This window comes from Camelus ferus, chromosome 14, assembly GCF_009834535.1.
Source record: "Camelus ferus isolate YT-003-E chromosome 14, BCGSAC_Cfer_1.0, whole genome shotgun sequence".
NCBI lineage: Eukaryota > Metazoa > Chordata > Mammalia > Artiodactyla > Camelidae > Camelus > Camelus ferus.
In genome coordinates this window covers 21,803,607-21,820,919 of record NC_045709.1, presented here as the reverse complement: position 1 = coordinate 21,820,919, position 17,313 = coordinate 21,803,607, and the positions used below count along the sequence as shown (strand labels likewise).

Here is a 17,313-nt window from a genome sequence, read left to right as displayed (position 1 = left end):
GTGGGGAGGAAATGGCCGCAGCTGCTCATGCTTTGGAGTCTACGTGGTGCAGCAGGAAGTTCTCTTAGGGGTGGCTCCTTCAGTGTTCACCCTGTATCAGAATTCGCCGTGACGGCGCTCTTGGGTTCTATTGCAAGAGCAGAGGTGGCGTTTCCAGGGAACTGCTGTGGCCATTAAGTGCGGGACCGCGGCAGCCAGGATTTGGAGACCAGACACTTCCGTGTGCATTTTTATTTAGCTTCACAACAATCCCAGGAACAAGGTACTAGCTGAGCCTGAAAACATGAGTTAGTCTCAGTCAAGAAATGATCGTCTCGAAGCCAAATCTTCTGTATGTAAATAAGTACCACGATGTTTTCTCTACAGTCATAGACACTGAATTTTCACCCCCAAATTAAAAATTAACGTTTATATTGAGTTACCTGTTTTTAGCTTCTCTCCGTGTTGGTCAGCAGGAGGGATTGATGGTACATTTTTTCTGAAGTGCCCCCGTCTCTCTCTCAGGACACAGACATGTATTACCTGGGAAACGACACCCCTGCCATGGCCAGGACGTCGAACCTGAACGAGGAGCTCGGGCAGGTGAGCCCCTCTTTGGGAACTTCGGGAATGTGATGTAAGCGTGGAGGCAGACACGTACTGGAAGGACCCTGGAGAGAGCTGGCAGAAAGAATTCTCCATAAAGGTGGTTTTGACGTCTGAAGAGCTCTGTAGAATTTGAAGGTTTTATAAAGTACAAGTGTTACTAGGTCTGACTTGCTTTCTGAGGCATGGATGTATCTTACCGCCTAGAAGGTACCTGCAAAAAATTTAGTACAAAAACTACAGTACAACATTGTTTTGGACTTAAAATTGTTAATCAGGTGCAAATGACAGGGCACACAGTGGTTAAGATACCTGGATGTGGGTAACCCTACAAAACATGTGGGGGGTAGTCTGAAGGACATAAATCCATACAACCTCACACATGTTCCAGCTTGTGTCTCTGGAGTACTTTGGGGAGCCCGTTTCTTTTGCACCATCACCCCCGTCACCCTCCTGCCTTCGCTGAGTGACGTTCTGCAGCACGCCGTCACCCTGTGTTGGGATCGCTGCAGGGAGTACCTCTCCTGCGTGCAGTGCAGTGAAAGGTTCTGATTCCCTTTGATACATCTTACACGAATCTCCCAGCAACCCCGTGGGGTCAGGGTGATACAGATCAGACTAAATCTGTCCCCTCCTTGAACTCTTCTCTGGTTTTCCAGTAAAGTTAATGTGTCTCTCTTCTGTGTTCCCCTAACAGTCTTTCCAACCATAAATACAGTAAAATAAGAGGTCTGGCAGGGCTACCTGCCCATGTCCACCCTGGGACTTCTGAGCCCGTTCGTGGGTGTGGATGTTCCCGGCAAGCTCTTTGGTCTCCTCCATCATTTTAGCACAGCGCTCACTGCATCTCTGTTCTCAGATGCCGTTGAACTGGACCCAAACCCCAAAGGGCTCGGGGTACTCAGGCGCCCAGGATGAAATAATTCATCCTGATTGGAAATAGGGAACGTCTGCATGGGGATGTTGTTTTGAGTTGGAACTTAAAGGATATGTTAAAATTCAGTAGCCAGAGTGACAGAAAGTCCTAATAATTCCTTATTATAAAATTATCATTTTTATATATTTTGATCTAATCTTTTAATTTTTAAAGAAGAGGCAGAAACACTGCTTATTGAAAGGCCAGTTCTATTGAGTTTTATATACCCCTAAACTTACTGCATATAAAATTTATGTAAAACTTATTATTTATACTTAAAACGTTTAATTACCCATAGTGTACTTTTATGTTTTATATATGTCTTACATTATATATTAGATTTATTTCATATAAATATATTTTATGTTTCTATGTTATATTTGACTTAAAGCTTTAAGATCATTAACAATCTTTACTTGAAGGACCTTCGGTTGCTTTAAAAATAATTCTCAGGGTATTTGCTTGTGTGGTGTCATTAAGAAAAGTGCAGAGTAAACAATTCATGTTATTACTCCCTCTCCTATAAAACAGTGCAGCATGGCTACCCTAGCATGGTTCTTTGGGATCCCTGGAGCATCCAGTGGCGATCCTGACCCCTCTTGAAAAAAATCACTGCAAAGCTGGAATTTTTACTGGAGTCAGTTCTGTTAATTACTCCCCCCCTCAACAGTCCATGGTGTAATTTACACATAGTCTGATGTTACATGATTTTCTGGCCAAACCCTTTATTTCATAGATGTGGAAATTGAATCCAAGAAGGGTGAGGTGACTTTTCCAGAGCCCACATGGCGGGTTGGTATCCAGAGCCTCACCGGGACTGTCCCTTCCCTCCTGGTCCTGAGTTCTCTCTCTTTCCCATCACGTCATCTGCACGCCGGAAAGAAAAGAACTCACCCAGCACGTGGGCATTTGGGTTCATCTCTTTTGCGCTCACTTAATCATGTCAAAATGGTTTGCTTATTGACCTCCACAGAAATTTCTCTCTTCTCCTTTGTATACTGAAGGTTTAGCGCGTTACATTTGTAAAGCGTTGTGCCTTGGAAAGTTGTGTAATCTGCAGCAGTTCCACGCTGCCTTCCTGTAATCTCACTGCGATAGTGACTGAGAAGCTTTGTGTTTGTTCTGCGCTGTTTCAGGACGTGCCCTCTTAGTCCAGCTAGGGGATGGAGTCTTAGAGGGAAGTGCTTTGTGGTTGCCAAAGTCCGAGCTTGTCATCTTGGGATATTGGGCACAAATTCTGTATGAGATCAGAGACTAGCTTGAAGGATGCCATGTCACTGAGATGCCGGGTGGCAGGAGTTAATGCTTTCTCTCCAGATCTAAAATGGACCCTGAGCTGTTACTGACGCCTGCTTTGTACGTTTCTGCACAACTGGACTCTGAATTGGTTTTTGAAAAGGTTTTTAAGTGGCCTAAGCATTAAAATATATTTATTTTATAATAATATGTAATTATGACGTACTATATATATATAGTTATAAAACATACTTTGCTTGCTTAAGGAAATTTCTTTTAAAAAATTAATACAGATTTTGAAAAATAAAGAAGACTTCATTTATTGACATTTGCATCTTATTTCATTTGGTATATGTTTTTTCTATTCTTTGATTTAGGTAAAATACCTGTTTTCTGACAAGACCGGAACTCTTACGTGCAACATCATGAACTTCAAGAAGTGCAGCATCGCTGGGGTGACGTATGGGTGAGTGTCTGTCACTGACTGAAAAGTTTATTTGTATTCCTCTGACAAAATAAGTTTATTTTTAGCTGCTTAATCAAACACCTTGACTTTCTGATATTTTGAAAGGAAATTTATAAGGGACTTAGATTGCTAATTACTATGGAATGTGTTTTCAACTGAATGGGGCCCAACATAGAACGGTTAAAACATGATTTATTTCTGCAAATATTAACCTAGTGAGAAATCTCAGGGAATCTATAAATTTATATTTCTAATCTAATAATTAGACATTTTTAACTCATGGTTTGATCTGAATGCTGTCCTTTTTTTTAAATCGAAGTACAGTTACAATGTGTCAATTTCTGGTGCACAGCACAGTGTCCCAGTCATGCATATACACATATATATTCATTTTCATATTCTTTTTCATTAAAGGTCATTACAAGATATTGAATATAGTTCCCTGTGCTGTACAGAAGAAATTTTTAAATCTATTTTTAATATATAGCAGTTAACATTTGCAAATCTCAAACTCCCAAGTTTATCCCTTCCCACTCCCTTTCCCCCAGTAACCATAAGATTGTTTACTATGTCTGTGAGTCTGTGTGTTTTATAGATGAGTTCATTAGTGTCCTCTTTTTTTCTTTTTTTTTTAGATTCCACATATGAGTAATATCATATGGTATTTTTTAAAGTTGAGGTATAATTGACAACATAATGATTTGATATTTGTATACATTGTGAAACAATCACTGCAATAAATCTAGTCAATATTCATCACCATACATAGTTAGAAATTTTTTTTCTTGTGAGGGAGCTTTTAAGATTTACTCTCAGCAGCTTTCAAGCATGTAATACAGCATTATTAACCTGTGGTCACCATGCTATGCACTATAGCCCTGTTCCTTATTTATTTCATAACTGAAAGTTTGTACCTTTTGACCTCCTTGACCCATTTCACCCATCCTCTACCCTTGCCTCTGGCAATCACCAATTATCTTTGAGAGCTTGTTTTTTTGTTTGTTTGTTTTTTGTTTTTAGATTCTACATATACATGAGATCATGTGGTATTTGTCTTTCTCTGCCTGACTTACTTCACTTAGCATAATGCCCCGAAGGTCCACCCATGTTGTTGAAAATGGAGAGATTTCTTCTTTTTTATGGCTGAATGGTAGTGCATTATATATACACCACACTTTCTTTGTTCATTCACTCATTGATGGACACTTTGGTTGTTTCTGCGTCTTGGCTGTTGTAAATAATGTTGAAATAAACATGAGCTTGTATGTCTGTCCTTTTGAGATAGTGTTTTTGTTTTCTTCAGATAGATACCCAGAAGGGAATGGGTGGGCCATATGATAGTTCCATTTTTAAGTTTTTGAGGAACCTCCATACTGTTTTCCATAGTGGCTGCAGCAATTCACATTCCCACCAGTAGTACACAAGGGTTCCCTTTACTCCACATCCTTGTCAACATTTATTTCTTACCGTTTTGGTTGTAGCCGTTCTAACAGGTGTGAAGTTTTGATTTTGGTTTTGATGTGCATTTCCCAGATGATCAGTGACATTGAGCACCTTTTCATGTATCTGTTGGTCGTCTGTATGTGTTCTTTGGAAAAAATGTCTATATATCCTCTGTTTTTTAATTGGATTGGTTTTGTTTTGTTTTGTTTTTTGCTATTGAGTTATATGGGTTCTTTATATATTTTAGATATCAACCCCCTATCAGCTTTATAATTTGCAAATATTTTCTCCTATTCTGTGGGTTTCCTTTTCATTTTGTTGATGGTTTCCTTGCTGTGAAGAAGCTTTTTTAGTTTGATGTAGTCCTACTTTTAATTTTTGCTTTGTTCTTGGTATCAGACCCAAAGACATCATCACAAAGTCCAATATTAGGGAGCTTGTCACCTATGTGTTTTCCTAGGAGTCTGATGGTTTTAGCTCTTACATTCAAGTCTTTAGTCCATTTTGAGTCAATTTTTGTGTGTGGTGTAAGATAGTAATCCCATTTCATTCTTTTGCATGTGGCTGTCCTTTTTTCCCAAAACCATTTATTGAAGAGTCTGTCTGTTTCCCATTGGATATTCTTGGCTCCATTGTCATAAATTAATTGATGAGATATGCATGGGTTTATTTCTGGCTCTCTATTCTGTTCCAGTGATCTATGTGTCTGTTTTTATGCTGATACCACACTGTTTTGATTACTATATCTTTGTAATATAGTTTGAGGTCAGGGAGCATGATGCATCGAGCTTTATGCTTATTTCTCAAGATTGCTTTCACAATATTTTTTACGGTTGTATATAAATTGTAGGATTGTTTTATTGCTGTGAAACATTGCCCTTGGAAATTTGATACGGATTGCATTGAATCTGCAGATTGCTTTGGGTGGTATGGACATTTTAACATTGTTAACTCTTCTAATCCATGAGCATGGGATATCTTTCCATGTCTCCTCTGATTTCTTTCATTAATGCATTAACGTTTTCAGTGTACAGGTCTTTGCCTCCTTAGTTGAATTTACTCGTAGGTGATTTTTCTTTTAGAAGCAACCGTAGATGGGGCTGCTTTCTTATTTTCTCTTTCTCTTGGTTCTTTATTAATGTGTAGAAATACAAAGGCTTTTTGTATGTTGATTTTTGTATCCTGCACCTTTACTGAATTTGTTTATTCTAACAACTTTTTGGTGGAATGTTTAAAGGTTTTCTATGTATAATAATGTATGACCTATGCTGAAGATTGTTCTTTGTGTGAGTAACTGTCTTTTTGATCACAGTTTGGTGACTACTCTGTTTTTTCTGTCTCTGGCAGTCATTTTCCAGAATTGACAAGGGAACCATCCTCAGATGATTTCTGGTAAGTCAGTTTTAGCAGTTCTTGATCCTTTTGTGGGAAAGGCTTTGGAACAATCTTCTATTGGCATTTCTTACCTGAATATTTTTTAAAATAAAAAGTTTCATGTATGTTATTTCAAGAGAGAACCAGAATGAAATGTAAAGATGAGTATTTTAAGAGTCCAGCGGTGCTGGAGGGCTCTCACAAAAACAGCCCGCCATTGGTCCAGGATTGTCCACTCACTTCCTGCCTCTTACCTCATCTTCAAGGCTGTTTCATACATATTATAGCGTGTGTCAGGATTTCATTCCTTTTAAAGGCTGGAAGATAATCTGTATATGTATATTACCACGTTTGTTTATTAGTTCATCTGTTGATGGGCTCTTGGGTTATTTCCACCTTTCGGCTGTTGTGAATAATGCTTCCCTGAACGCTGATGTACAGGTATCTGAGTTTCTGCTTTCACTTTTTTTGGGTTTCTATGTAAAGGTGGAACTGCTGGGTCGTGTATTAATTCTGTGCTTAACTTTTTGAGGAACCACCAAACTGTTCTTCATAGCAGGGCGACCGTTTTACATTCCCTCCATGATGTACAATTTCCCCACATCCTCACAACACTTGTCAATTTTGGATTCTCTTTTTTTATGTAACAGCCGTCCCGGGGGGGGGGAGTGGTATCTCAGTGTGGCTTTGATTAGCATTTCCTGTAAGACTAGTGATGTTGTTGGCTAATGTTTTAAGATTTATACACTCAGAGAGCTGATGGTAGGGCCATGTGTGTGGAGGGGGCAGTGTGGTTGATGACTGACTGGCTTCCCTGTGGGATGGTTTGCCAGGACTATTAGTGGATCCCAGGGTGACAGCATCTGTGCTGATTGCATCTTGTGAGCTGGTTCGTCTTTTTCTTGATGGAAGATTTCTTCAGTTTCCTGCCAAGGGCTACGAGTCTGGCCAAAGCTGTTAGGGGAGCTGCGCGGAGGCAGAGGGTGGTTGATCATACCTCTCAGCTTATAGGGGATTTCACTTAAAACTGCTGTGTGGGGACGATGCCCTGTCCCACCTGCCTGTGTGCTCAGGGTCTCCGGGTCCTGGCTACTCTGGTTTAAGCTCTCTAGAGGATGGCCCTTCGTTTCTCTCTGGGTGCGCTGGCTCGGTGGCCTGGCTGTGCGGGGTAAGGGCGGTGTTCTTGCAGGCTGAGTCTTCCTCAGGTGGACCTGGAGCTTGTTCTGTCTCCCACCTTCCCTTTATCTCACAGGTGCCTCGTACTGCCATTTCCTGCCCCTTCACAAGGTTCCGCTGGGGGCTGCGGCTTGCGTCCTAGGTGCCCCGCCCCCGCCCCTGCAAGCTGTGGTTTCTGTTCTCTCTGCGGTGGTAAACTCCGATGTCTGCTCACAGCAGCCCTGCTGCCGTCTTGTCTCCATTGTCTTTGTCCCGGAGAAGGGGTTTCAGAAAGAAATGGAGGTTCACGGACGTACTCAGCCCTTCCCGTTTCTTCAGTGTGTCAGCACGTGGCTTTCATGTCAAGTTTCCTGTTTCGTAATTATTTGCCCTTTTCTCTTTCATGCACAAGCTCTGCCCGTGGATGGCTGCACAGATGCAATGCCACAAGGCCTCTTACTCTGTGCACGTGAAGCAGGCATGGTTGGAAGTTTTCCTTGGTAGATGCGGAGACCAAACAAAATGATCACGTCATGGCGTTTACCCTCGCGTCTGTTTCTTATCCTTGTAACTAAGCGTGAACCTACAGCTCTCCCTTGGCTTACAGCGGGCTATGTCCTGGTAGCCCATCGTACATTGAAAATGTCCTAATTCAAAAATGCGTTTAATACACCCAGCCTGCCGAGCATCCCGGCATAGCCCAGCCTCCCTGGGATGTGCTCAGAACACTTACCTTAGCCTACGCTGGGCAAGAGCATCTAACCCAGGGCCTGTTTTATACTGAAGTGTTGAATGTCTCACGGACTTTATTGAGAACTGTACTGAAAGTGGAGAACAGAAGGGTTGCCTGGGTCTAGGACGGGGGTCAGGGTGTTGGTTATTCACCCTCGTGATGGGGGGCTTCCTGGGAGCTGTGGCATCATGGAAGAGGATTGTGCCCTGTGTTTCCAGCCCAGGAAAAAGCCGAAATTCAAAATTTGAAGTATGGTTTCTACTGAACACGTATCACTTTGCACCATCGAAAAGTGGAAAAATCATCAAGTTGAAACACTGTAAGGCAGGGACCATCTGTATTTTGTTTATGGGATGGTTAAAGCTTTTCTGCCTCAAGGTTTGAAATAACATACAATATTTCAAATCTTTAAAACTTTAATACGGGGGGAGGGTATAGCTCAGTGGTAGAGTGTGTGCCTAGCATGCATGAGGTCCCAGGTTCAATCCCCGGTACCTCCACCAAAAGTAATAAATAAATAGATAAGCCTAATTACCTCCTCCACAAAAAAATTAAAATAAAAAAATTTTTAAAAGCTTAATATAATTGTATAGGGTTTTTAGGTGTGGTTCTTCTGGAAGACAGAGTCTTACTAGGTTTGACTTATTTTAAAGGAACTTTTGAGCTGAGGAAATGTTTTCTGTTTTCTCTCACAGCCGGATGCCTCCTCCCCTCAGTGACTCCTGTGACTTTGACGACCCCCGGCTCTTGAGGAACATCGAAGACCATCACGTAAGGCCGCCGCTTGCGTCTAGGACACTAAATAGCTTGTGATGCACTTTTGTGTGTATGTGTAGTGTCTTGAAAGTTGCGATTTTGGAGCCTGGGGAAGAGATACAGCCTCACTTTTATGTTGCTAGGACTTCAGGGAAGCGGTCCACTTAGGGAGAACACTTGGCCTCACTGAACTTAAAGCTGAATTAAATATGTGGTGAATATAAAGCAGTGCGTCAAGATCCAGATGAGTCTTTCCACAGAATTCTCTCGCATTACAGGTTTCTGTTGCTTTGTGAGCTTTCTGCAGTGCTGTTTCTTCACAGTTATGAGCCTGAGAGGGCATCTGTTTCGCAGTATCCTTTGGCTAGGACGGCTTAGGAAACAAAAGTGAGAGATAACACCATGTAGCATTTATAGCACCTGCCATGTCCTAGATGTTTGACGTGTATTTTCTTTAGCACCTGAGTCACCCCAGAGAGGTGACAGGAAGTTGCATAGAAAGACTGACTTGGTGAGCAGCAGCTGATGGGGAGGGGGTGAGTGGGTGTGCACCGCGGGGCACCCGGAGTCCATGCTGCGGACCTCGACCTCTGATCCGAGGGAGTAGGAAGGCATCACAGGATTTTAAGCGGGAGGGGACTTGCCTCTAACTCTGCTGTGTGTCCGTGGTGTCCTAACCGATAACTCCTCTCCCGTTGCAGCCCACCGCCCCTTGCATCCAGGAGTTCCTCACCCTTCTGGCCGTGTGCCACACTGTGGTTCCGGAGAAGGACGGAGACAGCATCGTCTACCAGGCCTCGTCCCCAGGTGAGATGGGGAGACCTGGGTGCGTGCGGCGACGAGACTGCCCCTCGCAGTCCGCACCGGGTGCCTCTGGCCATCTGCTGGCGGCAGGATTGTCCCTCCCGGTGGACGAGTCTCAGATCTGGGCTTCCCCTCTGGGGCTGGTGTGGGTCTTGTTAATGTGAAAAATAACACTTGCTGAACGGAAGCTTGTCCCTCCCGGAGGCCAGTCCTCATCAGCTCTGTGTTGACAGATGAGGCCGCTTTGGTGAAAGGAGCTAGGAAGCTGGGCTTTGTCTTCACGGCCAGGACGCCCTACTCCGTCATCATAGACGCGGTAAGCGGTTCTGCCGGCCGCCACCTTTCCCTCCTGAAGGTGCTGCCCTCCGGCTTCCGTTCGCTGATGGGGATGACGTGCGTGAGGAACTTAGCGCCCTGTTGCTCTGTCCTGTGATGGCTGGGATGACTCCATGGCCTCTGTCCTCGGTCGGGGGTCTGGGTCTGTCTTCATGAAGCCCCCAGTCGCTGGCTCCCGTCTCCTTGGCGGGGAGAGGAGGGAGTTGGCAATTAAGATCTTTTTTTTAAATCTGTATGTTTCATCCCCACCTGAAATCAAGTTTATTTTACTATTATTTTTCTGAGTTTCCCTCTCAAGGAGCCAGAGGGGGAAACTGGGTTGTAAGAAAAGCTTTGCATCAGGAAGAAGGTCAGATAGGGACCCTTGGGATGGCAGCAGGGACACGGCTGGCTGGGTGGGGTGGGTGTTGTGGATGGAGTGGTTAGAGGGACCTGATTACTGCCATCTGGGCAGATGCGGGCAAGTGCTCCACCCTTGACCTGGGGAGGGAGGACCCATGGGTTTTTACAGTGTTTGGCTTCCTGCGTCCTTAATCCCCAGATCGCTTGAATGCGTCTGAAGTTCCCGTGCATCTGGCGTGACCACTCGGCGTCGGTCCTGCCTCGGCAGCAGCCCATCTCACTGGCGTGCAGAGCCTGTAGAATATCGTGTTGCATGCAAAGTGCCCGTCGCGTGGCATCGTCAGTTTCTTTTTCGTGGAGTACAGAGATCAGACCATGTTTATTTTTACTTTATTTCAGTCAACACAGGGAACTTAGCTTAGGGAAGCGTACAGTCCCCCAAAGTTGGGACAATGTATGGACTGAACAGAGAATTTCCTTCTTGGAAGCTTCTAACCGCTGAGGGTTTCCTGCCCTTCAGTTTGGAGACGTTAAGCTTCACTGCAGGATTTCAGGGGCGTGGATGCTGCTCTGTTCCTCTGCATTGCAGCTGTGGGGACCGAGAGGGGTGTGGGAGTGAGAAAGACCCCCTGAGTAGCGAACATTTTTAAATAACAAGAACTTTAATACCGGGGAATCATCAAACCACAAGTCCTGGAGTTTGCTGCCCTCGATTTACAAGAAGTGGCCTCACTGATGGCCCTTCAGTCCACGGGGGCACGAGAGCCGTGGTGCAGGGCAGGTGGGCAACTGCGGCCAGAGCGCTAGTGCTGGGGCGGGGGGCCAGCGGTGAGGTTTTTATTTTTAAATTTTTATTTATTTATTTGGGGGGGGTAATGAGGTTTATTTATTTATTTTAACAGAGGTACTGGGGATGGAACCCAGGACCTCACGCATGCTCAGCGCACGCTCTACCCCCGAGCTGTGCCCTCCCCGCAGCGGCAAGCTTCTGAAGGGGGCCTGGCAAAGCAGGACAGCGGTGGAGGAAGGGAGCTGCGGCTGCAGAAGGCGGGGCACAGGGGCTGCTGAGGGCTGGGTACAGTGGCGCATCAGCTGTATTTTAGTTTGCAGAGAGAAAGGGCTGGGGCGTTGCAGAGGGGCGGGTAAGGATTACCCAGTGCTGCCCCGTGTGTGTGTGTGTGTGTGTGTGTGTGTGTGTGTGTGTGTGTGTGTGTGTGTGTATGTGTGTATGTGTGCATTTGTGCACGCACAGCCCATGCCCTTGGCGATCTGCGTGTTGCTTCATTTATTCTCCCAAACCAGGGGACCAGTGCTGTCAGCGGCAGAAGCCGGGCTCTAAGTCCTGTCTGTGCAACGCCGGAGCCCCGCTCTTTCCGCGAGGATGTACTAGGGGAAAGAGCAGGTTCTATTAAAAAGTTTGGAAATTGTACACACGTAATGTGGAACTTCTGTAAAAAAAAAATGGAGGCTATTGAAGTTCCAACTTTGAAGAAACTGAAGGAAGAAGACATTTGATTAATTGCCCTAAAATCTGGTGCGGATTTATAGTGCCTTATTTCTAAATCCCAAATCCCCAGAGTTTTGAATGCCAGAAGTTTTCTTTTTCCCTCCAGATTTGGGGCATGGACATTTGGTAGCAGAACCTAAGCCGACCTGGGGCTGCTTCTGGTCTGTAGGAAGCTCACTCAGTGTGAATAGCTTTTGCCACAGACAATCCACGTGTTGTATCACGTTCCCCAGCCCCGGGGATGTGATGGTGCTGGTGCACGCATGTGGTTCTGTGAAACGTGCAGGGTTCTCAGTTTGGCAGCATCACTGGCGCTAGGTTTCAGATGGACCTTGTGAGGTTTAATTGTGTTTCTTGGATGGGAGTGTGGCTGCCACGCCTGCTGGAGAGAAATGAGACGTTTCCACCAGAAGGGGGAGCTATGACCCCACCAGACTGAATGGTGGGGAAACAGTACATGTTGAAAGGCGTCTGCAGGGGGTTGATGGAGAGAGAATTGGGTGGTGGGAGGAGAAGGGGGAGGGGGAGGGAGAGGTGTGTAGAGAGGTTATGATTGGGGAGACGGTTTTGAGGTTTTAATACTTTGCAGTTGAGGTAAGAGCCTGTTTTTCTTCCTCTAGATGGGACAGGAACAGACATTTGGAATCCTTAATGTCCTGGAATTTTCCAGGTATGTTTCTCTTTCATGCACTGAAAATACAGACATATATATATTTAATAACTTCAGCAGAGTGTTTTCGTGATTGCACGGTATGATTAAATACAGTGCTTAAGTATTAAATGCAGTAAATACATTCCCCACTAGCCCTCGTCTCTCTGGAGTTTGTGACTTTCATTGAAGAAAGTGAGGTGGGTTGTTTCCTTTGTGTTTTAAGATGAAATGTATGCTTCCATATCCTCCTTTTCTTTAGATTTCCGGAGGTTGGTGTTCTTGTGTCTGCTGCTGCCGACACGCCTGCGTAGTTTGCAGTCTGTGATGAGGGCATTATTTCTGTGGGTCTTCCGGGTCCCGCGAGGTCCTGCCCCATCTGAGCACGAGACCCAGAGACAGACAAATGAGGACCAGTGAGATCAGCTCGCCCCGCTGGAGGCTCGGTCCGAGGAGGGCAGCTGTTGTGCACATTCAGACTCATTGTCCCCCAGCGTGGCTCATTAATTCACCATCGGCATAATCTGTTGGATTATCTGTTTCCCTAGATCATTCGTAAAAAACCCCGTGTATCTTCATGTTTTGTTTCTTTCCTCCTTCTTAACATCAACCTGTGACTACTAGAGCGAGGTTCTGTGGTGTCTTGAAAGCATCTATCCCTGTTAAAGTTAGGTTTTTATAACCTTTGTTAAATGATTCACAATTTTTTTGCTGATTTAGCAAGCTATAAGCTATTTGAAAAGATAAATTTTTTTACCCTCTTGTAGGAAAAGCTTTCCAGCCCCATGTTACAGTTTTAGGATGACAGACTTGACCTTTGCTGGCTCAGGAGCCCTTGGGTTGGGTATTCAGTGGGAGAGGGAGGTGCCTGGTCTAGGGGACAGTGTCCCCGTGTGTGGAGGGGGGGACACACTGGATGTCTCTCCAGACTTTATGTGCCCCATGCTTTGTTGTTCTGACATCTCTGTGCTGTTGTGCAGAGCCATCAACTGGGACCAGCAGTTACTGGAGGAGAAAAGGGAGTTAGCTGGAAACAGGCAGATGTGGATGAAGGCATGTGGATGTATTTTAAAAACTTCTGGGAGCCTAGGAAGGAGCAGAGAGCTCACTTGTGGTTGTAGATGTGGTTCTTTTTCTTTTTAGCTGCCCTGTCTTTTTCCAGATGCCACTTAAGCCTGTCAGCACTCCTTTGAAGTAGTTGGTGGCCACCTGCTTTACTCGTTCAGAAACTGAAATGCCGGGTGAACAACCTTGCTGAGAGCGCCTGGCTGCTAGGGAGCTGACTGGGAGTGAGAACTCAGATGCAGGTCAGACAGGGGGCCAGGGGTTAGGATGCAGGAATTCACACAGAGCCAGAGAGGGGATGTCCCTTGCTCTTAGGAGGCTATGGTCCATCGGAAATCACCTTGTAGAAAGGTCCAAGAGGTGGGCGGTCTGGGGCCATGGTGGCGGGGCCGTGGGTCAGGAGGACGAGATGCTGTCTGTGGAGGGGTGGAGCAGAAGGTATGGGCAGGGGTGCTGAGTCCTCTGGTGGGAGACGGCTCCTGGGAGCTGAGAAGAGGCTGCAGAGGTGGGTGGAGAAGGAGTGAGGGAGTGAGGGGTCCTGATGGAAGGTGTGGAGGAGGCTCGTGTGCTGCAGGCCGGGGAGCGACCACGTGACCTCGGGGCTAAGGCAGGAGTATTCGCGGAATTTGTCCTTTCTTTCTACTCTAGTCAAAAGAAGCTGCACCGAGGAGCCTTTGAATGAAGTGGGTTTATGCTGACTCTTCCGCTCTGCTGCTTACTGGGCAGGTTACTGAGTATTTCTGAGCTGTGAAATAAAGAAAAGGACTTCAGCAGAGCATTGTCAGAAGTCAACGGAGACAGACACCATATGACCTCACTTATATGGGAAATTAAAAAAATTAGCTTATTTATGAAACAGAAAGAGACTCACAGACATAGAAAACCAACTTCTGGTTACCAAAGGGGAAAGAGAGGAGGGATAAATTGGGAGTTTGGGATGAGCAGATACACACGACTATATGTAAAATACAGAAACAGCAAGGACCTCCTGAACAGCACAGAGAACTACATCCGATGCCTTGTACAGAATGTGTGTGTGTGTGTAACTGAGCCACTGTGCTGTGCACCAAAACTAACCCAACACTGTAAATCAGCTAAACTTCAATGAAAAACAAGTGAATTAGATGCACGAGGAGGTGCTCACGTCCTCCGTCTCTGCCTGTCCTGCCGTGAAGAGCTGTGCTGCTGAGTTTCCAGGGCAGGGACAGGAGCAGGCTTGCGCCCCTGACATGTAAGGAGGAGAGCGGGAGACGGCACACTGGAGTCTGGCTTGGAGGAGGAAGGGAGAGGGAATGGAGCCTGGCTGTTTCGGCGGCGGCCAGACCGCCTTTGGGTTGTTGGGTGTGTGTCACAGGACGTGGTCCTAGAGAACATACTAGTAACAATTCTCTTTCCTTTTTGTTTTCACTCTTGCAGCGACAGAAAGAGAATGTCCGTGATCGTGCGAACCCCTTCGGGACAGCTGCGGCTCTACTGTAAGGGGGCTGTAAGTACTGAGGCCCCCAGGCTTCCCTCACGGCCGTGCTCCGCCTCCCTGATGGTTGCCCAGGGTCGGAAGGCTCTTCCCGTCGGCCTGAAGCTGACTTAGGGGTACAAGCCCACCTGAGATCGTGGGGCTTCCTTCAGTGGAGGGCTCGCCGTGCAGCAGTGGCGGGGTGGGAACCTGTAGCTGGCTGTGTCGTGCAGAAGCCTTGGGGTGTGAATTCTGATCCCCACTTTACCAGCGCTGTGTTGTGACGACGGCAGATGTGGTCACTGGTACTGACCGATGACCTTCTAAGTGCTCTGACACGTACACTTCTGTCAGCTCTCCTCAGCGTCCGTCATGGGGGTCGTGTTCGCGGCGGAGGCTGTGTGGCAGGTGTGAGGCAGTGTCCACCTGTGCTCAGCTTTCTGTCCTGCTGCCTCCTGGCAATCGAAGCTGAATGTCCTATGTCTCTAAGGGAAGCTGACACTGTTTATGGGTCTGACCTGCAAAACTGTGTTCTGTTAAACTGTGGTCTTATGTGTTGAGGGAAAGAGTTACTAACCTCATTTTACGAGACTGTCCGGGCTGTGAAGGTACACCAGGGTCAGTGACTTGTTGGAAATCTTCCCAGTCTTTCCCGATGAGGGGAAGAATTATCTGCGTACATTGTGACCAGAGCTTTTAAAATGTGAGTAATACGTGTGACTTCTAAAGGCATCGTATCTGGACCCATCAAGGCCACCTGCATTATGTCCCCCCATAACCCCCTGCCTTAACTTTTGGTTTGCTTGTTTGCCGTTCTGCTCTCAGGACCACTGCACGTCCGGAAGGGGCCCACGCCTGGCCCAGAGGTGGGGGCGGCCGCAGACCCCGGGGGGGTGGGAAGCCCTGCAGTGGTGCTTTTTGTTTTTTATAGGATCGAGTTCTCTTCTAACCTGCCTCTGCCAAACTGGGTATCTTAGAAGTATTTGGGGGGCCTCCAGTAGTGCAGTTTGTAACATACCTGCTGCATGACCTGTAGTCTCCAGCTCCCGGCCCTGCCTGTCGGTCATGGACGTGGTCCCAGGGTGATGGGCTGTCCATGCAGCGTGTTCTCAGCTGAGCCGGGTTGAGAGCCCCGTGGGCCATGCCCTCCCTGGCTGGGGCCCCCTACAGCGGCAGGAAGGGAGGGTGCACCTGAGCAGGGCAGGCTGAGCGTCTTCTGCGTCTCACTTCTGCAAAAGGCATCAGACCCTGGGAGGCACTCTGCAAATGTGGGTGAAGGTGGGCCCCATTGTCCCCCGATGAGTCTCCTGACACCGCGGTCCTCCCCAGCCTGCTCCTGTGTGGACGCAGGTCCACACCCTACTTGTTTTCCAAAGCTCAGGACTGAATCCAGCCCAGAACTGTTTGCACTCGCCCACACAGGTGTCCTCACGCCCTCGGCATAAACACCACGGAAACAAAGCCGGGTTTGCAGTGCTGGCTGGCAGGTCAGCTGACCCCAGGGTGTGCCAGTCACGATGTTTCCTTCCTTTCTAGGATAATGTCATTTTTGAGAGACTTTCCAAAGATTCAAAATACATGGAGGAAACATTATGCCACCTGGAGTATTTTGCCACGGAAGGTAAGGGGAATCAGGAGATGCGGTTTCTCCGACTGCAGTTGGACGGTCTGGTGGCGCTGGGGCCAGCCGTCGTGTTCTGAAGGGACGGGTCATTTCTATGCAGCGCTTGGCTTGCTTCACGGGCATGTCTTTTTCTGGTGCCCACCCCTATCCCCACCCTCTACATCCCGTGCCCGGGGCAGTTGCAAGAGGTGTGGCCATAGGCCACGTTCTGTTACCTGTATGAGACCCCCCCCAACTCTTAACCAGACATGCCAGTCCCGCTGGGGAGAACGGAGGCCTGCTCACAACCCTGGTTGCTCACCTTCAGCCCCCGGTGTGAATAGTGCACGTGTTAATGTCATGTCTGCTCTGGTGGCCCAAGCCTGACGTTGCTGTGTATCCTGATGGGTACGTCCACACATGATCCCGGTGTCCAGCAGACCCATGTGATTATGATAATTAAATGGACAACTCTGCTGGGGGAAAAACCCCACAGTATGCAGTAGGCAGCGAAGGCTGAGATTCCGACGCAGAGTCCTCTCTTAGTTATTACTGCCTTGTTACCTCCTTGTCTCTCTCCTCATTCCTCTGACCTTGGCTTGCCCTGGACTTAAGGGACTAATTCATCGGCCCCACAGAGAACAGGAAGGGGTTCTCTGCAGTCTTTAAACAGCACTCCCGTCCGGCTCTCCGGCCCGTGAACACGATCAGAGTTGGAGCCCCGCTTGAGTGCTGACTACTGCTTCCGGGTCTGGGCGCCTGCGGCCCCGCGCACGCACGTACGTCGGCGCCCGCGCACGTGCACACACGGGCGTGGCTGCTTGAAAGCCTCGGGTTTTCACGCGATAGCACGCTGGGGTTTCATTGCTGTCCGGAAGCCGACTCCTGTG

The 17,313-nt window shown here is 47.1% G+C and overlaps 1 protein-coding gene across 2 annotated transcripts in view; it reads left to right on the top strand.

The window, feature by feature from the left end:
* The window catches only part of LOC102506353 (phospholipid-transporting ATPase IB), a 416,600-nt gene that overhangs the window by 86,592 nt on the left and 312,695 nt on the right, over positions 1-17,313 (top strand). For both annotated transcript variants that reach the window (XM_032496428.1, XM_032496427.1), the window contains exons 13-21: positions 505-582; positions 3,115-3,203; positions 5,994-6,038; positions 8,604-8,679; positions 9,366-9,471; positions 9,702-9,784; positions 12,274-12,323; positions 14,784-14,853; positions 16,357-16,441. In XM_032496428.1, coding sequence (XP_032352319.1) covers positions 505-582; positions 3,115-3,203; positions 5,994-6,038; positions 8,604-8,679; positions 9,366-9,471; positions 9,702-9,784; positions 12,274-12,323; positions 14,784-14,853; positions 16,357-16,441 — 682 coding nt within the window. The remainder of the gene's footprint in view (positions 1-504; positions 583-3,114; positions 3,204-5,993; positions 6,039-8,603; positions 8,680-9,365; positions 9,472-9,701; positions 9,785-12,273; positions 12,324-14,783; positions 14,854-16,356; positions 16,442-17,313) is intronic.